The sequence below is a fragment of the Pelophylax lessonae genome (genome assembly GCF_965119305.1).
Source record: "Pelophylax lessonae genome assembly, chromosome: 4".
Lineage (NCBI taxonomy): Eukaryota > Metazoa > Chordata > Amphibia > Anura > Ranidae > Pelophylax > Pelophylax lessonae.
In genome coordinates, this window is record NC_138771.1 from 534,486,829 (window position 1) to 534,509,167 (window position 22,339).

Below are 22,339 nucleotides of genomic sequence, written 5' to 3' on the forward strand. Positions count from 1 at the left end.
TATAAACGCATGACTGTGGCCATAAGATAACAGAGAGAGTTCAGGGGCCTATAAACGCATGACTGTGGCCATAAGATAACAGAGAGAGTTCAGGGGCCTATAAACGCATGACTGTACCCATAACAGAGAGAGTTCAGGGGCCTATAAACGCATGACTGTACCCATAACAGAGAGAGTTCAGGGGCCTATAAACGCATGACTGTACCCATAAGATAACATAGAGAGAGTTCAGGGGCCTATAAACGCATGACTGTGGCCATAAGATAACAGAGAGAGTTCAGGGGCCTATAAACGCATGACTGTGGCCATAAGATAACAGAGAGAGTTCAGGGGCCTATAAACGCATGACTGTACCCATAACAGAGAGAGTTCAGGGGCCTATAAACGCATGACTGTACCCATAAGATAACATAGAGAGAGTTCAGGGGCCTATAAACGCATGACTGTGCCCATAAGATAACATAGAGAGAGTTCAGTGGCTCCTGGAAAAAACGCCCATTTATCAGCAGCAGTGTACAGGCCTTAGGCGTGAAGGGGTTAGAATGAAAAGAAAACCCACGTTTGCCTTCAGCTCCCCTTTATAAAATATATAGTAGTAGAAGAATCCCACAGGACAGGAGCTCAGTGTTGCTCCCTTGTGCTGAACCTTATCTCATGCAGTGTGACTAGAGATAACCTGTTCAAAGGTCTCTTATGGGACTCCTCACCCACAGCCCTCTTCTCTCATATATCTCTCCGGGATTTTTTGCTCTGCAGATCGTAGGACAGTGTCCGGTCATTGCATATAATAGAGACACACGGCACAGCAGCCCCCGCGTCTAAACACCGGAGAAACACACGGGGAAGGGAGAGGATTCGGCGCATGCGCAGAGCATCTAGGAAGTGACCCGAGAAGCAGCATGTTTGTCTCCGCCGCCCGCTGCATGCTAACTGGACTCATACTGTGCAGCCTGAGGGTTGCAGCGACCCAGCAGCTCCGGTACCCTCCGAACAGGATAGGTGAGAACCAGGACTATGTGAGGGGAAGAGGGGGCGGGGCTATTGGGACAGGTAGAGGGACATGACAGGGAGAGATGTAGGGAGGTTATAGTGTGTACAGGCTAGGTGCGTATGGCATCCTATATGATGGTGGCCGTGGAGGAGGTAGTCGCCGGACCTGGGCTAGGGGGAGGTAGAGACCAGCCGTGGGCAAGGGGGGGAAGTAGAGACGGGCCATGGGCTAGGGGGGGGAGGTAGAGACGGCCATGGGCTAGAGGGGGAGGTAGAGACAGGCCGTGGGTGGGGGGGAAGTAGAGATGGGCCGTGGGCTGGGGGGAAGTAGAGACTGGGCGGGGGGAGTAGAGACGGGAAGTAGAGACGGGCCGTGGGCTAGGGGGAGGTAGAGACGGGCTAGGGGGAAGTAGAGACGGGCCGTGGGCTAGAGGGGGGGTAGAGACGGGCCGTAGGCTAGAGGGGGAAGTAGAGACGGGCCCTGGGCTAGAGGGGGAGGTAGAGACGGGCCGTGGGCTAGAGGGGGAGGTAGAGACTGGCCGTGGGCTAGAGGGGGAGGTAGAGACGGGCCGTGGGCTAGAGGGGGAGGTAGAGACGGGCCGTGGGCTAGAGGGGGAGGTAGAGACGGGCCGTGGGCTCGAGGGGGAGGTAGAGACGGGCCGTGGGCTCGAGGGGGAGGTAGAGACGGGCCGTGGGCTCGAGGGGGAGGTAGAGACGGGCCGTGGGCTCGAGGGGGAGGTAGAGACGGGCCGTGGGCTCGAGGGGGAGGTAGAGACGGGCCGTGGGCTAGAGTGGGAGGTAGAGATGGGCCATGGGTGGGGGGGAAGTAGAGATGGGCCGTGGGTGGGGGGGAAGTAGAGACTGGGCGGGGGGAGTAGAGATGGGCCGTGGGCGGGAAGTAGAGACGGGCCGTGGGCTAGAGGGGGAGGTAGAGACGGGCCGTGGGCTAGAGGGGGAGGTAGAGACGGGCCGTGGGCTAGAGGGGGAGGTAGAGACGGGCCGTGGGCTAGAGGGGGAGGTAGAGACGGGCCGTGGGCTAGAGGGGGAGGTAGAGACGGGCCGTGGGCTAGAGGGGGAGGTAGAGACGGGCCGTGGGCTAGAGGGGGAGGTAGAGACGGGCCGTGGGCTAGAGGGGGAGGTAGAGACGGGCCGTGGGCTAGAGGGGGAGGTAGAGACGGGCCGTGGGCTAGAGGGGGAGGTAAAGACGGGCCGTGGGCTTGAGGGGGAGGTAAAGACGGGCCGTGGGCTTGAGGGGGAGGTAGAGACGGGCCGTGGGCTAGAGGGGGAGGTAGAGACGGGCCGTGGGCTAGAGGGGGAGGTAGAGACGGGCCGTGGGCTAGAGGGGGAGGTAAAGACGGGCCGTGGGCTAGAGGGGGAGGTAAAGACGGGCCGTGGGCTAGAGGGGGAGGTAAAGACGGGCCGTGGGCTAGAGGGGGAGGTAGAGACGGGCTAGAGGGGGAGGTAGAGACGGGCCGTGGGCTAGAGGGGGAGGTAGAGACAGGCCGTGGGCTAGAGGGGGGAGGTAGAGACAGGCCGTGGGCTAGAGGGGGGAGGTAGAGATGGCCCGAGGGCGGGGGGGGAGGTAGAGATGGCCCGAGGGCGGGGGGGGAGGTAGAGATGGCCCGAGGGCGGGGGGGGAGGTAGAGACGGGCCGTGGGCTCGAGGGGGAGGTAGAGACGGGCCGTGGGCTCGAGGGGGAGGTAGAGACGGGCCGTGGGCTCGAGGGGGAGGTAGAGACGGGCCGTGGGCTCGAGGGGGAGGTAGAGACGGGCCGTGGGCTAGAGTGGGAGGTAGAGATGGGCCATGGGTGGGGGGGAAGTAGAGATGGGCCGTGGGTGGGGGGGAAGTAGAGACTGGGCGGGGGGAGTAGAGACGGGAAGTAGAGATGGGCCGTGGGCGGGAAGTAGAGACGGGCCGTGGGCTAGAGGGGGAGGTAGAGACGGGCCGTGGGCTAGAGGGGGAGGTAGAGACGGGCCGTGGGCTAGAGGGGGAGGTAGAGACAGGCCGTGGGCTAGAGGGGGAGGTAGAGACGGGCCGTGGGCTAGAGGGGGAGGTAGAGACGGGCCGTGGGCTAGAGGGGGAGGTAGAGACGGGCCGTGGGCTAGAGGGGGAGGTAGAGACGGGCCGTGGGCTAGAGGGGGAGGTAAAGACGGGCCGTGGGCTTGAGGGGGAGGTAAAGACGGGCCGTGGGCTTGAGGGGGAGGTAGAGACGGGCCGTGGGCTAGAGGGGGAGGTAGAGACGGGCCGTGGGCTAGAGGGGGAGGTAGAGACGGGCCGTGGGCTAGAGGGGGAGGTAAAGACGGGCCGTGGGCTAGAGGGGGAGGTAAAGACGGGCCGTGGGCTAGAGGGGGAGGTAAAGACGGGCCGTGGGCTAGAGGGGGAGGTAGAGACGGGCTAGAGGGGGAGGTAGAGACGGGCCGTGGGCTAGAGGGGGAGGTAGAGACAGGCCGTGGGCTAGAGGGGGGAGGTAGAGACAGGCCGTGGGCTAGAGGGGGGAGGTAGAGATGGCCCGAGGGCGGGGGGGGAGGTAGAGATGGCCCGAGGGCGGGGGGGAGGTAGAGATGGCCCGAGGGCGGGGGGGGAGGTAGAGATGGGCCATGGGCAGGGGGAGGTAGATAAGGGCCGTGGGCGGGAGGAGGTAGTGAGCAGCCATGGCCGGGAGGAGGTAGAGACGGGCCGAGGGGGAGGTAGTCGCCGGACCTGGAAATGGACTTCCAATGTGTATGTCAGAGAAGAAAGGTTGGGAACCACTGCTTTAGGGTATAATGAGTAGTCTGGCCAGTCCCTGTCCTCAGAGCAGTGTGGAGTACCCGCACACCTACAGTGGTTTCCCAATTCAGCCTTAAAGCTCACCAGTCATAAAGAAATCATGTAGGCTGCCATTGCTGAGCTCCTTCACAAAATGCTAATTTTCTGGCTGCATCTAAGGTCAGTAGTTTTGAGGCAGGGATGAGATCTGGTGTGTTGGGATCCTAGTCTGTATGGGATACATGTTGCTACAGAGGAGGGATGCCCCAGCCGCAGATAATTGGCCAGTACAGGTGATGGCTTCCTGACGGGATCATTCAGGTGGGTTTGAACTCAGATCTCATCCCTATTCTGAAGCAATGAGCAAGAACAAGCATGTACAGTGCCTTGCAAAAGTATTCAGCCCCTTGACTTTTTACCTATTTTGTTACAACACAGCCTTAAGTTCAATGTTTTGTTAATCTGAATTTTATGTGATGGATCAGAACACAATAGTCTAAGTTGGTGAAGTGAAATGAGAAAAATATATACATAAAACGATTTTTTAGAAATAGAAAACAGAAAATTGGCACGTGCGTATGTATTCACCCCCTTTGTTATGAAGCCCATAAAAAGCTCTGGTGCAACCAATTACCTCCAGAAGTCACATAATTAGTGAAATGTCCACCTGTGTGCAATCTAAGTGTCACATGATCTGTCATTACATATACACACCTTTTTTGAAAGGCCCCAGAGGCTGCAACACCTTAGCAAGAGGCACCACTAACCAAACACTGCCATGAAGACCAAGGAACTCTCCAAACAAGTAAGGGACAATGTTGTTGAGAAGTACAAGTCAGGGTTAGGTTATAAAAAAATATCCAAATCTTTGATGATCCTCAGGAGCACCATCAAATCTATCATAACCAAATGGAAAGAACATGGCATAACAGCAAACCTGCCAAGAGACGGCCGCCCACCAAAACTCACGGACCGGGCAAGGATGGCATTAATCAGAGAGGCAGCACAGAGAGACCTAAGGTAACCCTGGAGGAGCTGCAGAGTTCCACAGCAGAGACGGGAGTATCTGTACATAGGAGGACAATAAGATGTACGCTCCATAGAGTTGGGCTTTATGGCAGAGTGGCCAGAAGAAAGCCATTACTTTCAGCAAAAAACAAAATGGCACGTGGGAGACTCCCAAAATGTATGGAGGAAGGTGCTCTGGTCTGATGAGACTAAAATTGAACTTTTCGGCCATCAAAGAAAACGCTATGTCTGTCGCAAACCCAACACATCACATCACCCAAAGAGCACCATCCCCACAGTGAAACATGGTGGTGGCAGCATCATGCTGTGGGGATGCTTTTCAGCAGTCAGGACTGGGAAACTGGTCAGGGTTGAGGGAAAGATGGATGGTGCTAAATACAGGGATATTCTTGAGCAAAACCTGTACCACTCTGTGCGTGATTTGAGGCTAGGACGGAGGTTAACCTTCCAGCAGGACATTGACCCCAAACTCACTGCTAAAGCAACACTTGAGTGGTTTAAGGCGAAACATGTAAATGTGTTGGAATGGCCTAGTCAAAGCCCAATCCTCAATCCAATAGAAAATCTGTGGTCAGACTTAAACATTGCTGTTCACAAGCGCAAACCATCCAACTTGAAGGAGCTGGAGCAGTTTTGCAAGGAGGAATGTGCAAAAATCCCAGTGGTAAGACGTAGGAAGCTCATAAAGACTTATTATCCAAAGCGACTTGGAGCTGTGATTGCCACAAAAGGTGGCTCTACAAAGTATTGACTTTAGGGGGGTGAATAGTTATGCACATTTATTTTTTCTGTTATTTTGTTGTTTGCTTCACAATAAGGCTCCATTCACACCTGGGCGTTTTTGAGTGTTTTTCAGCTCCAAAAACGCTCAAAAAAAGTTTTGCAAAACGCCTATAGCTGAAAAAAGTACATGAGCTTCATTTTGGGCTGATTACCAGCGTTTTTGATAGATGTCAATGCCTGCCTCCAAAAACGCCTGAAAAAAACGCCTAAAATCGCGGTAAAAATTGCGGTAAAAATCGCAGTAAAACGCTACGCTCAAGTGTGAATGCAGCCTTAAAAAAAAAAAAACATCTTCAAAGTTGAGGGGCATGTTCTGTAAATCAAATGATGCAAATCCTAAAACAATCTATGTTATTCCAGGTTGTAAAGCCACAAAACACAAAAAATGCCAAGGGGGTGAATACTTTTGCAAGACACTGTAGCTCTTAGATTGTAAGCTCTAACGAGCAGGGCCCTCTGATTCCTACTGTATTAAATTGTATTGTAGTTGTACTGTCTACCCTCAAGTTGTAAAGCGCTGCGTAAACTACCAGCGCTATATAAATCCTGTGTAATTATTATTATTATTATTATGTAGCAGATGAAAGAAATGAGTGCCTCCATCTCTACTCTTGTGTTGGCTACTGACTTAACAGGCAGCTTGTGTGGACTAGTGACAGCCAGGCAACGTCACTCGATGTGTTCAGCAAGAGCAGACTATATTTCTCTCATCACAGGTTTCCTTCGAAGTAAAGCATATAATTACACAGTTGGAATGCAGATATTGATATATAAAATTGAGCCTGCCCCAGATTTGCATGCATTGAGGTGCACTTGAGCCCGTTCCTTTAGAATAGGCTGTTTTAAGCTCTGTGTTCTGGTGTGAATGAGTGTTAAAGGTAAGTCCTTACTTTAAGAGGTCTATGTAAAAAAAAAAAAAAAAAATGCTGTGCAGGTGTTTCAATTGCACAGCTGTTGCAAGTAATCCCCGTAATGTGTCTAATACTGTATAAGTGAAATGTCATTTTCTATTTATATCTTATGATTGTCAGTGCAATCTGGTGGCCATAATTCAGCATTTTCCTGATTGCAATATTTAAGGAAATTGCTGTATAATGACCACTAGATGGACGTGACAATTAGAGGAAATAAACCTGTTTTGTTTCCCTTTTTTTTTTTTTTTATAAATTGACCCCCTAATTGAATGTATGTGTGAAGTTCACTTTGTTGACATAAAATAATAATTTTTGTATGTTTCGTAGCTGTTGTTGGAGCCGGAATTGGAGGAACATCGGCAGCCTATTTCTTACGTCAGAAGTTTGGGAAAGATGTCCTCATTGATGTATTTGAGAAAGGTGACGTGGGTGGCCGACTGGCTACGATCGAGATGGAAGGGAACCAGTATGAGGCTGGGGGGTCAGTGATACACCCCCTGAATCTCCATATGAAAGCTTTTGTTAAAGATCTGGGTAAGTCCAGTGTGTAGCAATCTAATTACTGCATGTTATCCAGATTATTTTAATCATAAATAAAGGGTAAGTTCCTTGACATTATAGAATCAAGAAAACATGATCTGAAATTGGTCATACTTAATACTTGGGGAGCTTTTTGGTTTAGGATATGTTCACAGGGTTGCGGGTGTAGGGAAGTGTGTAAATCGCACAGGTTGCTTCACCCACAGTCAAAATATTCTCCACGTTTACAGATGTGCAGGAGTGCCATTAATTATTAGCAGCACATTTTCGGGTGCATGAGGGTGCAAAGGCTCCATGGGGTTTGTGTGAGGCTGCGTTTTATCAAAGGTGCAGAGAAAGTTTCCCATAGGCACAGCAGTACATGCAAACAAATAGACTTTTGTGCCCCCACAACGTGGCACAAAACACAATTGAGTGAACCTAGCCTTAGGGAGTGAGACGTGTCTTTAGATGGAGAGTTTTCCAAGGACTTAGCCCACTTAGCAGAATAAATGTGTAGCAGGGCTTTTTGTCCACCTTTATTCATCCAAACCTTAAAGTTAAGCTGGTACTGCTGAATTTGGAGGAGTGTGGGCTCTCCCATTCAACAGAAGTTGACTGATTAATCGTCTTCTTTTGAGGGGACATGTTGGAAATTTTCCATCAATCTGCAGGTGCTTATCAGTATTTTCTGACAGCTGCGGGTACCACTGTCAGAATACAATTCCCCGAGGGGTGGGGGATTTTTGGTTAATGTGGGGAATTCTTCCATCACTTCTTTTGTGTGGATGAAGGGGTCGGTTTTTTTTTTTTTTTTTTTTTTTCCTTCAGCCCAATGGCTGAAGGAATGAAAAACGATCAGTCCATAGCCAGCTTTACACAGCGTTCTGAGTTTGTTTAGCATAACGACCATCACAAACTGATTTCAGCCTTCCGGTCATTTTGCTGCACAGCTCGGTCTATGGCCTTGTTCAAATGGGTGCTGAGACTCCAAGTGCTGCATACAGACAGCCAATCCAAGTCTTAAGCTGGATACACACTATCCAACTTTTGTTGGTAGATTTCCTTCAGATTTACCTTTTCTATGTAGTGCAAGGGCCTGCCAGATTGCATACAAATTGAAAGTGTTTAGGGTTGACCTCCTATTATATGGTTTTGGTAAGTCTAAAGGAAAAAGCCTTCAGAAAATTTTAGTGTGTATGGCCTATTAGGATACAGGGGCTGCACAGGCAATGCCTCTTGTCTTAATGTGATAGATGTGCAGGTGAGTGGCCCTGAATGTACACTGTCTACTTTTTGGGGCCACTCACCCTCAACTGTAAGCTGGTCAGATTAGGATGAGCAACTGTGTCCATGGGGGTGTTGCGTCCTAATAGACTTAAATGGGATGCCTGTATACAGAACCTGGGGTGTAGAGACAGTGAAAAAAAAAGTGTTCATGGTATACAGGCCTCAGCGCCCTTATGAACGAGTCCTATTCTTCTATAGACCAGCGTTATCCAGGTCTCAAGGCTCTCTCTCCATCAGTCACCAGACTGCTACTTTCTTACCTCTGACACTCTGCATTTTTTACAGGTCTGAGTTCACGTGCACCTTCTGGAGATCTGCTGGGAATTTACAATGGAGACGAGTTTGTTTTTCAAGAGAGTGAATGGTTCCTTATAAATATTATAAAAATGCTGTGGAATTATGGGCTGAATTTCCTTCGAATGTACATGTGGGTCGAAGATATTTTGGATAAGTTCATGAGGTACGTTGTAATAATTACGCTTTGCTAGTTTCAAGATCTGCATGCAGATTAATTATTGTTTTGTAAATTTCTGAACAAACTGTTGGCACTATATAATTCCTGTTTATTATTATTATTATTAATAATAATAATAATAATAATAATAAAACACAAAAAATCCTGCGCTAATAGTGAATAAATAAGTCATCAAATAAAATGATATATGTGAAAGCAGCTGAAAAACACTTGATCAATAGTAAAATCAACAATATAAAGCAAAAAATAGTGCAGCGCTATCCAATATGGTGTAACCCATATATTAAAGTGAATGATAGACCCGAAAACTTAAATCCAAAGATAAAAGCAGGGGTGCACCCGTGGAATAAGTAGCAAAATGGCAGCTTACCAGAAGCTTAGGCCTCCAACTTAATGGAACGGCCACATACGCTAAAGTAATGATTCCAAATGGATCACCTCCTCCAGAAACCAGGTAATCAGATATATTTCTCTATATCATATAGTTACTCCAAACATGGTGTCATGAACATATGAAAGGAAATAAGCAGCACATAGCGTAATTCCGTTTAATTTCCACAAAGGTTTTATTTAGATTTCACTTACATGAGTAGCTTGTAAATAGGCACATCAGAAACATCCAAGGCCGATACAGAAGACCGCGGCGTCCCGCGTGTGTGTGAGCCGGCGTCTAGGGGGCGTGACAGTTGTGCGTCCAGTACCGCCCGACCGGTTTCGTCATACGTGACGTCGTCCGTCCAAAATTGTCAGTATTTTTTTGTTTATAGCGCAAAAAATAAGATCCGTGCCACTACAGTGCCATCAGTGGTAATCTGCACCAATACAATGCCCATCAGTGCAGCTACATTTACCTGTGCCACTACAGTGTCCAATAGTGCACATCAGTGCCACCCTATCATTGGATCATCATCATCAGTACCCGTCAGTGGCAGCTAATCAGTGCAGCCTCAATGCAATGCATTAGTGCACATCAGTGCAGCCTCATCAGTTCACATAAGTGCACCTTCATCAGCACCCATCAGTGCAGCCACATCTGTCCTAGAGTCCCTATTGCACCCCAGCCCACAGTCGCCAGTACGGCGAAAATTTTTTATTCCAATGTGGAGGCATACCAACTTCTTAGCTTGAGCAGCGGGGAGCTCTCTGAGTCGGAGTCTGATTCGGCATTTGAACTCCTTTTTAAGCAGTGGGTCTGCTATAGAATCAGAGGAAGAGGAAAGTGTGCCCATGAAACGAAGGTGTTCTGTCAAGGAGCAGGCTATAACAAGTAGAGCAGTGGCATCAACCAGCAGCTCCGTGTCATCCACCAGTAGCGCAGTGGCATGCATGAGAAATGGAGTACCACTGCAAGAAAGGCCAAGCACTAGTGGGGTGTCATCTCAGCCCTAAAGGGCTAGGACCCATGCCAGCCTTCCCTATGCTCTTCACAACCCTCTGTGGCTTACCCCTAATTCAAGAGCAGCAAACATCCCCCCTTTTACCGCCTAGCCAGGTGTCTGGGTTAATAAAGAGAATTTTGCCCCTATTAAATTTTCTATTTAATTTTTACCCAAGACCTATTATCTTCCATTGTGACCCAGTGCAACCTCTATGCACAATACAGGCAGTCCCTGGGTTACAAACAAGATAGGATCTGTAAGTTTGTTCTTAAGTTGAATTTGTATGTAAGTCAGAACAGGTACATTTTTTAAGTGTAACTCCAGCCCAAAAAATAATTTTTACGTTTTATGGATAGCATAGGGGAGGGTTAACTCCCCTGTAACATTTGTTTTGCTGTTTGTGCCCCTGTTCAGAAGATTTCACCTCACTTTCTGTCCCTATGACAAATGGATTTTGAAATTTTTGGGTGGTTGTGGAAGCAAGGATTGGTGATAAAGCTTCAGTGGAGACACCTTTTTCCCATGAGAACTCTTACAGGAGTGAATTTCTCTTGGGCGTAGATTTCCTTTCACTTCCTGTTGTCTACCTTCGTTTGTAAGTCTGATGTCTGTAACCTGGGGGCCGCCTGTAGTTCATCTCACGCAACCCAGGTTCAAGTTACGCCCATCCCTATAAGTGGAGAGAACTAACAGTGGAAGAATTTAAAATATTTTTGGAACTCACAAAAAAGAAGGAATTATACTTCGACTGGTGCACCAACCCTATCCACCACATGTCAATCTTCTCATCCATTATGCCAAGATCAAGATACCTAATGATTATGTGGTTCTTCATTACAACGACAACGCCCAGTGCCCTCCCCGAAATGACCAAGCATATGACAAATTATTTAAAATTCGGCCACTTCAAAATTTTTTTTTTTTCTCTGAGGAATCCGCCCAACCAAAATATCTCAGTGGATGAGTCCCTTGTCCACTTCACAGGCAGGCTGGGCTTCAAGCAGTTTAATCCCAACAAAAGGGCCGATATGGGGCTAAACTCTACAAATTATGTGACAGAGCCACTTGGTACATCTATGCCAGGGTTCTTCAAACTATGGCCCTCCAGTTGTTCAGGAACTACAATTCCCATCATGCCTAGTCATGTCAGAGTTTTATAATGCCTCATGGGATGTGTAGTTCCTCAACAGCTGGAGGGCTGTAGTTTGAGAATCCCTGATCTATGCCTTCCTGGTGTATGAAGGGAAGGATACCTAGCTGCATCTCCCTGAATGCCCAGAGTACATTGGAGCCAGCGGAAAAGTTGTTTGGGAGCTTGTATATCCACTCCTGGAAAACTTATCATCTATATGTGGATAATTACTACACAAGCTTGCCCCTCTTCTGCAATTTTCATGGGAAGAAGACTCCAGCATGTGGGACAGTGAGAGCCAAAAGGAAAGGCTTCCCACAAAGGCATGTTAATGAAGGACTACGACGTGGGGAGACGGCGTGTTTGCGGAATTATGAGATAATAGCTATCAGGTGGAGAGACAGACGAAACCTCTACATTCTCTCATCCCTTTATAATGACACCTATGTGAAAATTCCCAGAAGGTACACCCCAATCAAGAAACCAGCATGTGTCCACAACTATAATTTGTTCATGGGGGAGTCTACTACAATGATCAAATGATCGAACCCTACCTTCCCACAAGAAAAACCCACCGTTGGTAATACCTGTATTATTTACCGTAAATCTACCGGGACCCCCGTATCATATCTTCATTACCAGGAAGAAATTATAACTGCCATTGTGTACCCTGAAGGCCCACCAGAAAGCATTCGCTCAGATTCAGTGAGCAGGTGCCATGTACACCTTTTTCCTGAGACCCAGTGTATTATTGCCCCCCCCCCCCCCCCCCCCGTTTCCTTCCCAACCAGGCCTCTGTATAGGTGACTGTTTTCGCCATTACCATACTTCTCTACATTATTAGTGAAATATGGTAATCGTAATTCTCAATTCCTGTCATTTACCTCGACTCCACTTATGCCACTGCACTAAACTTTATATACCTGTACCTGCTCTGGAACTGACCCTGGCCTGTTATACGACCATGCTTCTGCCTAACGCTAAACTGTACATACCTCTGCCTGCTCTGGAACAGGACTCTGAACTGTTTATTGACCACTTTTTTGTTTGCCTCTTGGACTGAGCTTTTACCCTGCTACTGAAGTAGTGGGATCCATAACACAGGGGTCTCACATATGTGAGGGGCTTCAGAATTATTTTTCTGCATGAAGAAAACACATTTTTTGGTTTTCTCATTCCCGGGGTAAGGGTCTGGAGGCTTTAAAGAGATTTGGGTGGGAGAAGCCTCTATCCCTGTCCCCTTTCTTTCCTAGCCTGCTATCTGTATTATGGACCATGTTCCTGCCTACTACCAGGACCAAAATGTGGCACTGCTGGCAATATCTCTACCTGGACTGTATATGGACAGTATCCCTGCCTGTACTGACTATGGACAATATTCCTGCCTGTTGCCTGGACAACTCCATTTGCTGTGGCTGACCACCTCCCTGCCTGCTGCCTGGATCAATGCTCTCCTGTGGACAATTGCACTACTAAATCCACAGATAATCTTTTGTTTACTCTTTGCTCAGCAGAATGTATTTTGGATTGTAATTCTTGATATGTACATGCTTTGTGTTGGAAATATGAAGGGCCTTCAAAAATGTGATCAGTTGTCAGGAAATCAGATGTGGAATTTATGTCCCTAGAACACCTGACGGTGCTCCTTAAATGTTGGGCCTCTGTATGCGACCAGGCTATGTAAAAGCCTCAACCATGTTGTATCACAATACTCAGGAGGAGTAGCAGAATGTAATTTGTGGTATGCAAATCAGTGTCTTAGAAATATCTTATAAATGGACAACTTTTGTCTATTTTCCAAAAACTTGTGGGAAAAAAATGACATGCTCAAAAGACTCACAATGCCACATAGAATATATGTTAAGGTGTTGGCTTTCCAAAATGTGGTCATTTTGTGGGCGTTTCCATTGTCCTGGTGCTCCAGGGCATTCAAAAGTATAATAAGTTGTCAGGAAATTGTGTATAATTGAGGCTCCAAGAACGCCTGGAGCTACTACTTGCATGTTGGGCCTCTGTATGTTGTGTAAAAATCTCACACATGGTATTGCCATACTTGGGAGGAGTAGCAGAATGTATTTTGGGTAGTGTTGAGCGAACACGGACTGCATTATTCGGGTTCCTACCGAATAATTGGATTTTTGCTACCCGGACATGGACCCGAAAACGTTACTGCATGTTCGGGTTTAAAATCCGTGTTCGGTAATTTTATTTCCTGTTTTGTATGTAATGGCACGCTTTTAATGGCGGGCTTTCAACAGCCAATCAACAAGCGTTTAACTGGTGTGCCTTAAGCCATCCCAGCCATGCCTACTAATGTATTAGTAGCTGTGATTGGCCATCTGAAGCATGTGACCCATGTCGTCGCGCAAGTTCGAGAGACCCAGCGCGACGCGTCATTCTGCTGTAGTTTAGGGAGAGAGCACACATCATACGTGCTGGCTGCTGATTAGGGACAGACAGTGAAAAAATTTGCCCGAAAAGAATGCAGGGAGAAGTTGGAGTGTAGGCAGGGAAAGTTATTTGAGCATTTTAGGGACAGGCTGGAGAGATTAGGCAGGGAAAATCTACATCGATTTTGCTGTGTGGGGGGTGGTGCAGTGAACTATCTTTTTGCCCTCACTTGAGCCCACTGAGGAGGAGGAGGGAGAAAAAAATCTATTTTTCTCTTACGTCCTCCGACAGTCGCCGCCATCTTCATATTCGTCACAATGGGGTATTAGACTTTGCTCCGTAGGAGTAGCTAGGCAACAGAATATGTCAATATTAAAGCTTTTAACATATCCCCACCCCAGGGGGTGGTCCCCTCAGTCTATACCCTCCTGCTTCCTGTTTCCTGCTTCAGTTTCAATGTCTAGCTTGTCAGGAGTAGCTGGATGTCTCTATGCTGGGGCATTTTGTCTCAGCCTTCTCTCTTTTTTGATTTTATTTGAGTTTTTTCTCTTTCTTTATTTAGCTGTTATTTTTACCAGCAATAGTTAGATCTTCGGATGAAGAGGATAATGCGGGCTGCGTCTCGGGCTGACTCCCCTGGTCGCAGGTTGTGGGTCAGTGGCTTCTCAGCCCGCCATCGAGCGTTCAGTCAGGTACCGCTCCTGAGTTTTCTGAACGACCCATCCCTGTTCCGTGCAGGGATGCTAGGGTGAGGTGGCTACCTCACTGGACGCTGTGCGGTTTCTCAACCCACCTTCTGCTGCGTCCTGGATGCGACTCTCCCTGTCTCATGTACAGCGGCTTGTTCGCCTGTGCGGGTCCCCCACGCCATGTAAGAGGTAAGTGTATTCATGTGGGGACCTGTCTGTCTGGGGGGTGTCAGTCTGGGACTGTGTTACCTTGCCCTGTGTTCACACTATTGATGTTTCCCTATCTCTCACACTGCATGCTGTGGGCTGCAAGAAGGGGGGGCTGTGCTGCACTTCTGTGTCAGTCTGAGTGTGTGAACGGCTGTGTGCTGTGGAACTTGATGCTATCATGTTTGGGGCACATTACAGCGCCGCTGCGGCGGTCCACCATGTTCTTTATAACTATGTGGTGTATTTTTATTCCACCTTCATGAGGTGGGGGAGTGGCGGTTTCGGCGCCAAACGGCGCCATTTTGGCTGTACTCGCTCCGGCCGCATGGTACACATGCATGGCGGCCATTTTCTGGTAGCCTCCCATAGGCTTTAATGGCGCGCCCTGAATATCAGCAATTCCTTTTCTACAGGAGCACCGATCTGGCCAGCAGCAGCAGTGGTCTCTCCAGGTTTTTTCCCTCTATTCTCTGTATCCTTGCCTGAGTATAACTTCTCCCTGTGGGGGTCCCTGGTGTGGGTGTGCTTGTGTGGCGGTGGGCTACGTTCGCAGCGCCTTATTTAAAGGGGCGGTCACCCATTTTATTTTACTCATTTTGGGGCATGGATTCTCAGGAAAGCAAATTTCCTGTCACATTGGTGGGAAGCCAGGGGACTGCGGTTTTCCCCCTCGGGGGGGGGGGGGGGATTTGGCTGCGATTGTGGCTAGCCTTGCGACTCAGGTGCAATTGCTGATGGCTGCTCAATCCTCAAAGGCCCAGAGTTTTCAATTTCCTCTGATTCAGAGGGTGTTGGTGATGGGGCTGCTGTTGCTGGGGTCTCCTTGTCGGGGTCCCGTTCCTCCCTGGACCTTGTAGGGTCAGAAATGGAGGCTGAGGTTGAGGGGGTTGATATTTCTCCCCCTGGCTCGTCTGAAGAGCTTGCACTCATGGATGAATTGGTTGCTTCTATCAAGCAAACACTGCGTTTACAGGATGAACCTTGTCCTCCTGCTGCCTTGGCGGCTTATGGGACGCAGAAAAGACGCAAAACATCGCAGGTATTTCCCTGCACTGATGATTTTCAATGCGCTGTAAAGGAACATTGGCGTAATATACGCAAGCCTTCTGCTATACCAAGTAGGTTTAAGCTGCGCTATCCTTTTACGCCCGCTACTGATGGGCGTTGGTGTGTCCCACCTCCGGTGGATCACGCGATAGCGGTTCTGAATAAGCCCACTGCGATTCCTGCTGAGGATATCCCGGTGTTCCGGGATGCCACGGACAAACGGACGGAGTCCCTTGCCCGTCATGCCTATTCTATTATGGGTTCTATGCTGAAAGCTTTATTTGCTTCACTTATGGCGGTTCAGGCTGTCGCGAGCTGGACGCAGGTGCTTAATCGCGTCCTGGTGGCTGATTCTGCCCTCCAGGCGACTTTGGATATGGTGGATCAAATCCACCAGGGTGTCATGTATTTGTGTGATGCGGACCTGGATATGGTTCCGTTGGCTGCACGTGTACATGGTGTGGCGGTATTGTCTCGCCGGTTTGGTTGAAGTGTTGGTCGGTGGACCAATCTTCGCGTAAGACCTTGGCTAATCTGCCCTATGATGGTTCTCGCCTTTTTTGGTGAGTCCCTAGATACGTTAATTAGGGGGATCACGGGTGGTAAGAGCACGCTCTTACCCTAATCCCACAAGGCTAAGATGGCTCCTGGTAAGAAGCCGTGGACTGGTAAGCAAAAGTCCGGCCAGTCCGGTTCAGCGGCCCACAACAGTGCGGCCTGAAGGGGCGCCCTCACCCGACTCTGGGGTGGGGGGACGCTTGCTCGGTTTCCTTCAGCCATGGCTGTCCCGGGTTCGGGACAGGTGGGTTCAGGAAATCGTTCGATCTGGCTACGAGATCGGGTTTCTCTATAGGCCGGAGCGCACATTTTTACCCTCAAATCTTCTACTGTCCCCGGAGCGTTTGCGGGATCTACATCTAGCGGTGCAGGACCTGAGGGCTCAGGGAGTGGTGGTCCCGGTGCCTCATCGGGACAGGTTTCGGGGGTTCGATTCCAATCTGTTCACCGTGCCCGGGAAGGAGGGCAAGGTACGTCTGATTCTGGACTTAAAGGCGCTGAACCGCTTTGTGCGGGTGCGCAAGTTCCGCATGGAATCTCTGAGGTCGGTGGTGGCTGCCCTGGTTCCGGGGGAGTTCATGGCTTCCATCGACTTGAAGGATGCGTATCTTCACATCCCGAATTTCGAGGGTCACCAGAGGTACCTTCGATTCGCCATAGCGAAGGATCACTACCAATTTGTGGCGTTGCCCTTTGGTCTCGCCTCGGCTTCACGGGTGTTCACCAAGGTGCGGGCACCGGTTTTGACTTTGAGAGCCCAGGGCGTCTCTGTCCTAGGGTATCTGGACGATATTCTGGTTCGGTCTGCGACCAGCCAGGGTCTGGAGAAGGCTCTGTCCGTTACGATGCAGTATCTGCAGGAGTTTGGTTGGACGATAACTTTTCCAAAGTCAGCACTGTGCCCATCGGTTCGTCTCCCTTGCCTGGGAATGGTTCTGGACTCTGTCCAGGCGAAGGTCTTCCTACCGGACGACAAACTCAGGACTCTTCAGGAAGGAAGTCAGGTCCCTCAGGGACGCTCCGTCCTCGTCCACTCGGACATGCATGAGATGTCTGGGATTGATGGTCCGGGCGACCGCGATCTCTGGATCCGGATTTCGTTGGGCCATCGCACCAGAAGGGTTCTTCTGTGGTGGCTCCTGTCCCCGCCGGTGTCAGGGGGCAAGTCTTTTCGTCCTCTCTCATGGACGGTGGTCACCACGGATGCCAGCCTGTCGGGCTGGGGTGGTGTTCTGGGCGTTCTGTCCGCCCAGGGAACTTGGTCGGAGGGGGAATCCTCCCGGTCAGCATTCTGGAATTGCGTGCGATGATTCTCTGCCTTCAACGTTGGCCGGACAGGCTGCAGGGCTGTCCGGTTCGGGTGCAGACGGACATTGCCACGGCGGTGGCTTACGTCATTCGCCAAGAGGGCCCGGGTGGCTCGGGAAGTGGCCGACATTCTGTCTTGGGCCGAGACGCATGTCCCGGCGATATCGGCGGTTCACATTCCGGGGGTTGGAGAACTGGCGGGCGGATTATCTGATGCCGCCAGTCCCTGGACCAGCGGGAATGGCCCCTCCGTCCGGGTGTTCTCCAGATGTTGTGCGCGACGTGGGGTCTTCCGGAGGTGGACCTGTTCGCGTCTCGTCTGTACAGCAAGGTGTACAGGTTCGTGGCAAGGCCACGCGATCCTCGGGCAGACGCGTCAGATGCGTTGGTAGCTCCGTGGCATCAGTACCGACTGATGTATGCGTTTTCACCGTTTCAATTGCTGCCCAGGTTCCTTCGCAGGTTGGGCTCGGAACCAAAACACGGTGATTCTTGTGACACCGGACTGGCCTCGCCGGTCCTGGTACGCAGACCTCGTGCATTTGGCGGTCGACGCCCCGTGGCGTCTGCCTCTTCGGGAAGATCTCCGGTCTCAAGGGCTGATTTCATCCTGCCTTGCAGTCGCTGGCTTTGCCGGCCTGGCTGTTGAAACCAAGGCCCTGAGGGATAGGGGTCTCTCCCCTGAGGTCATTCACACTTTGATCGACGCAAGGAATTTTTTCCTCGGGGTAGGTCTTTTACCGTATTTCGGAGGCCTATTTTGCCTGGTGTGAGTTCAGGGGGTCTTCACCTCGCCCGTGGTCGGTGTCTGGGGTGTTGTCCTTCCTTCGAAAGGGTGTTGACAGCGTTTGGCGCTGGCTATGATCAAGGGTCAGGTGTCTGCGATGGCCGTTCTTTTTTCAACGTTCTATGGCATCTATCTCCTTGATTGGCACTTTTGTTCGGGGGCATCTGGTCCCTCCTAGGAGGGTGCCTCTGCCTCCTTGGGACTGGAATCTTGTTCTGTCCGTGTTACAACATGGTTCTTTTTTGAACGGATCGGGTAGATCTCGTTGTCTATGTTGTCCTAGAAGGTCACCTTTTTTGGTGGCGATCAATTCGGCTCGCAGAGTGTCGGAGCTGGCAGCCTGTCCTGCCATTGTCCGTATCTGGTCAATCACTTGGTTAAGGTGGTCTTGCGACCTAACCCTTCTTTTTTTCCGAAGAGGGTTTCGGAATTTCACCTCAATGAGGACATTGTCTTGCCTTCGCCTTGCGCGAAGTCTAAACATTCGGAGGAGGTGGTGTTGCACTCCTTGGATGCTGTTCATGGCGATTAGGGTTTACCTAAAATCGTCTGAATCTTTTCACAAGTCGGATTCTTTGTTTGTCCTTCCGGGGGTCCTCGGACGGGCGTGGCGGCGTCGGCTTCTGCCGTCGCCAATTGGTTCAGACAGGCCGTTGAACAGGCCTATGCTTTGCGGGGAAAGGTTTCCCTTATGCCTGTGAGGGCGCACTTTACCAGATCTCTGAGTACGTCTTGGGCCTGTCGTCATGGGGCTTCTGTGGCCCAGGTGTGTAGGGCGGCGACTTGGTCGACCTTGCACACCTTCACTCTGTTCCACAGAGTGGATGTTCAAGCATCAGCAGATGCTTCCTTTGGCCGCAAGGTTCTTAGTGCGGCGGTCCCTTAGGGTCCCTGGTTTTGGTCCTTTGGGCTGTTTGGGATTTCTTTGTATCCCTGGGTTATTTGTTTTTTTTCCTGGGTTATTGCTCCCGTTGAGCAAATTTGTTCTCGTGTTGCCCAGCTGGTTTCCTTCCTTTGGTAAGGTTACTTTCTTGATGTGGAGACTGCGTTGCCTTTAGGCGCGGCTGCGTTTCCCACCCCTCATGTTTGCACTGCTTTGGGACGTCCCCATTGTGACGAATATGAAGATGGCGGCGACTGTCGGAGGACGTAAGAGAAAACGGAATTTTTGTAAAATCTTACCTGTAAAATTGCTTTCTCTGAGTCCTCCGACAGTCGCCGCCCCCGCCCCTCTTTTGGGGTTTAGGTACTCTACTGCTATTCCACTGAAACTGAAGCAGGAAACAGGAAGCAGGAGGGTATAGACTGAGGGGACCACCCCCTGGGGTGGGGATATGTTAAAAGCTTTAATATTGACATATTCTGTTGCCTAGCTACTCCTACGGAGCAAAGTCTAATACCCCATTGTGACGAATATGAAGATGGCGGCGACTGTCGGAGGACTCAGAGAAAGGAATTTTACAGGTAAGATTTTACAAAAATTCAGTTTTATCAGTCTGTTGTGTGCAGCGTTCAGCTATATTTTACTACAGATTGCTGTTCTAATCTGCTATTTAAAAATTAAGTTAAAGGGGAATTTTTTTTTTTTTCCCATTCATAGCCTGCTTGCTGCTGAGCTGACCGTGACATAAGACACTGCTGTGTTCACATGTGCTATTGAGTGATTTTCAATTTTATATACTTTTTTTCTATTCCACTATTCAATATACACCCTTTTGGGTTAAAAAAATTAAATTGTGGCATAGTCTGTAGTAATCTTCTATTTAAAAATGACAAAGGTAAAGGGGATTTTTTTTTTTTCCCTTCATAGCCTGCTGCAGAGCTGACCCTGACATAAAACATAAGACACTGCTGTGTTCACATGTGCTATTGAAAAATCACCAATTTTATATCATATTTTCTATTCCGCTATTCAATCTACACCCTTTGGGGTAAAAATAATTAAATTGTGGCATAGTCTGTATCAGTACGTGTGAGATACACACACCTTCCAAATTTTTGGGGCGCATCTTCCACCGCCGAGGATTGCAGGGTGCTTCAGTTTGCCTCCTGTTCCGAACTCCTCCTACTCCTCATCCTGCCTTTAGGGTACAAAAAATTGTAATCGGGGCCTAGTCTGTATTTGTACGTGTGAGATACACCGTTTTATAAATTTTTTTCTATTCCGCTATTCAATATACACCCTTTTTGGAGTGTGAAAAATAAAATTAAGTCATAGTCTGTATCGGTACGTGTGAGATACACCTTTTTAAATTTGTTTGGCGCATCTCCTTCCACCGCCGAGGATTGCAGGACGCTTCAGTTTGCCTCCTGTTCCGAACTCCTCCTACTCCTCTTCCTCATCCTCATCCTGCCTTTAGGGTACAGGGTTTAGGGTAATTGGGGCCTAGTCTGTGTTTGTACGTGTGAGATACACCGTTTTTATATCCTTTTTTCTATTCCGCTATTCAATATACACCCTTTTAAGGTGAAAAAAATTAAATTGCGGCATAGTTTGCATATTTGACTGTGAGATACACCCGTGCGATACTGTTGTTGTTTTGTTCCGCTATTCAATAAACACCTTTCTAGGGCAAGGTCATAAATTACAGAAATATGAGGAGACCGTCAAATAGGGGCCGTGGCCTGGGTCGTGGTGCTGCTGGTAGAGCTCCTGTTGCAAGGAGAGGACGTGGTCGATCTGTGCCAGCTACACGCACATGTGAAACACCTTCCTCAAGTGTGAGTAGGCCACAGAACCTGCAGCAGTATTTGGTAGGGCATCATGCGCCTCTACAAGTGTTGAGGCCAGAACAAGTAGAGGCGATAGTAGATTGGTTTGCTGCTGACAGTGCCTCCAGCTCCTTCACATTGTCTCCCACCCAGTCTACTGCAGAAAGGTCAGAGTTGGCACCTGCAGCCGATGTCCAACCGTCTTTCACCTCACCCCCTTGCAAATCAGGCAAGCAGTCTGAGCCCCAAGTCATGCAGCAGTCTCTTCTTCTTTTTGATGACTCTGTCAGCAGGGTTTCCCAGGGCCATCCACCTAGCCCTGCCCCAGAAGTGGAAGAGATTGAGTGCAGCGATGCCCAACCACTTATTTCTCAAGATGAGTACATGGAAGGACCATGGCAGCACGTCTCCGATGATGACGAAACGCAGGTGCCAACTGCTGCGGCACTCAGAATTGTGGAGACCGACAAGGAGGGCAGGGGTGAAGACTGGGTGGAAGAGGATGTGGAGGACGATGAGGTCCTCGACCCCCACATGGAATGAAGGTCATGCAGGTGACCTTTAGTAGTTTGGAGGAAGAGGCGGTGGTCGCACAGAGCCACCAGCACAGCAGAAGAGGGAGCAGGGTGCAGAAGCGGAGCGGCCGTGCCCTAGACACTACGCCTGCTACTGCCCAACGCAGCAAGGGACCAAGCGCACCAAAGCCAGCTCAAAGGAGTTCTCTAGCGTGGAAGTTCTTCAGAAAATGTGCTGATGACAGGACACGAGTGGTTTGCACCCTGTGCAATCAGAGCCTGAAGCGAGGCATAAACCTTCTTCTCAACCTAAGCACAACCTGCATGATCAGGCATCTAAGTGCAAAGCACGAGCTGCAGTGGAGTAGACACCTTCAAAACCAAGAAAGGTCTCTGGCTCCTCCTGCTTCCTCTTCTGCTGCAGTCTCGGCCTCTTCATCCACCTCTGTAGTGATACCGGCACCTGCCACCCCGCAAACAGACGATCTGTCAGCAACACCACCACCTGGGTCACCAACCATCTCCACAATGTCCCGTGGAAGCATTCAGCTTTCCATCTCCCAAACACTTCAGAGGAAGAGGAAGTACCCCCCTACCCACCCGCGATCCTGGCCCTGAATGCCAGCATTTCAAAATTCTTGGCCATTGAAATGCTGTCATTCCGTCTGGTGGAGGCGCACAGTTTTAAAAGCCTTATGTCGGTGGCTGTCCCACAGTACGTCGTGCCCAGCCGCCACTACTTTTCCAGGCAAGCCATCCCTTCCCTGCACAACCAAGTGGGGGAAAAAATCAGGTGTGCACTGCGCAACGCCATCTGTGCCAAGGTCCACCTAACTACGGATACGTGGACCAGTAAGCACGGT

At 49.8% G+C, this 22,339-nt stretch overlaps 1 protein-coding gene across 1 annotated transcript in view; it reads left to right on the forward strand.

Moving 5' to 3' along the window:
* The first annotated feature begins 847 nt into the window (after positions 1-847).
* PCYOX1 (prenylcysteine oxidase 1) overlaps positions 848-22,339 on the forward strand; it is a 41,999-nt gene continuing 20,507 nt past the window's right edge. The window contains exons 1-3 of the mRNA XM_082255363.1: positions 848-999; positions 6,792-7,011; positions 8,566-8,733. Coding sequence (XP_082111489.1) covers positions 900-999; positions 6,792-7,011; positions 8,566-8,733 — 488 coding nt within the window. The 5' untranslated portion in view covers positions 848-899. The remainder of the gene's footprint in view (positions 1,000-6,791; positions 7,012-8,565; positions 8,734-22,339) is intronic.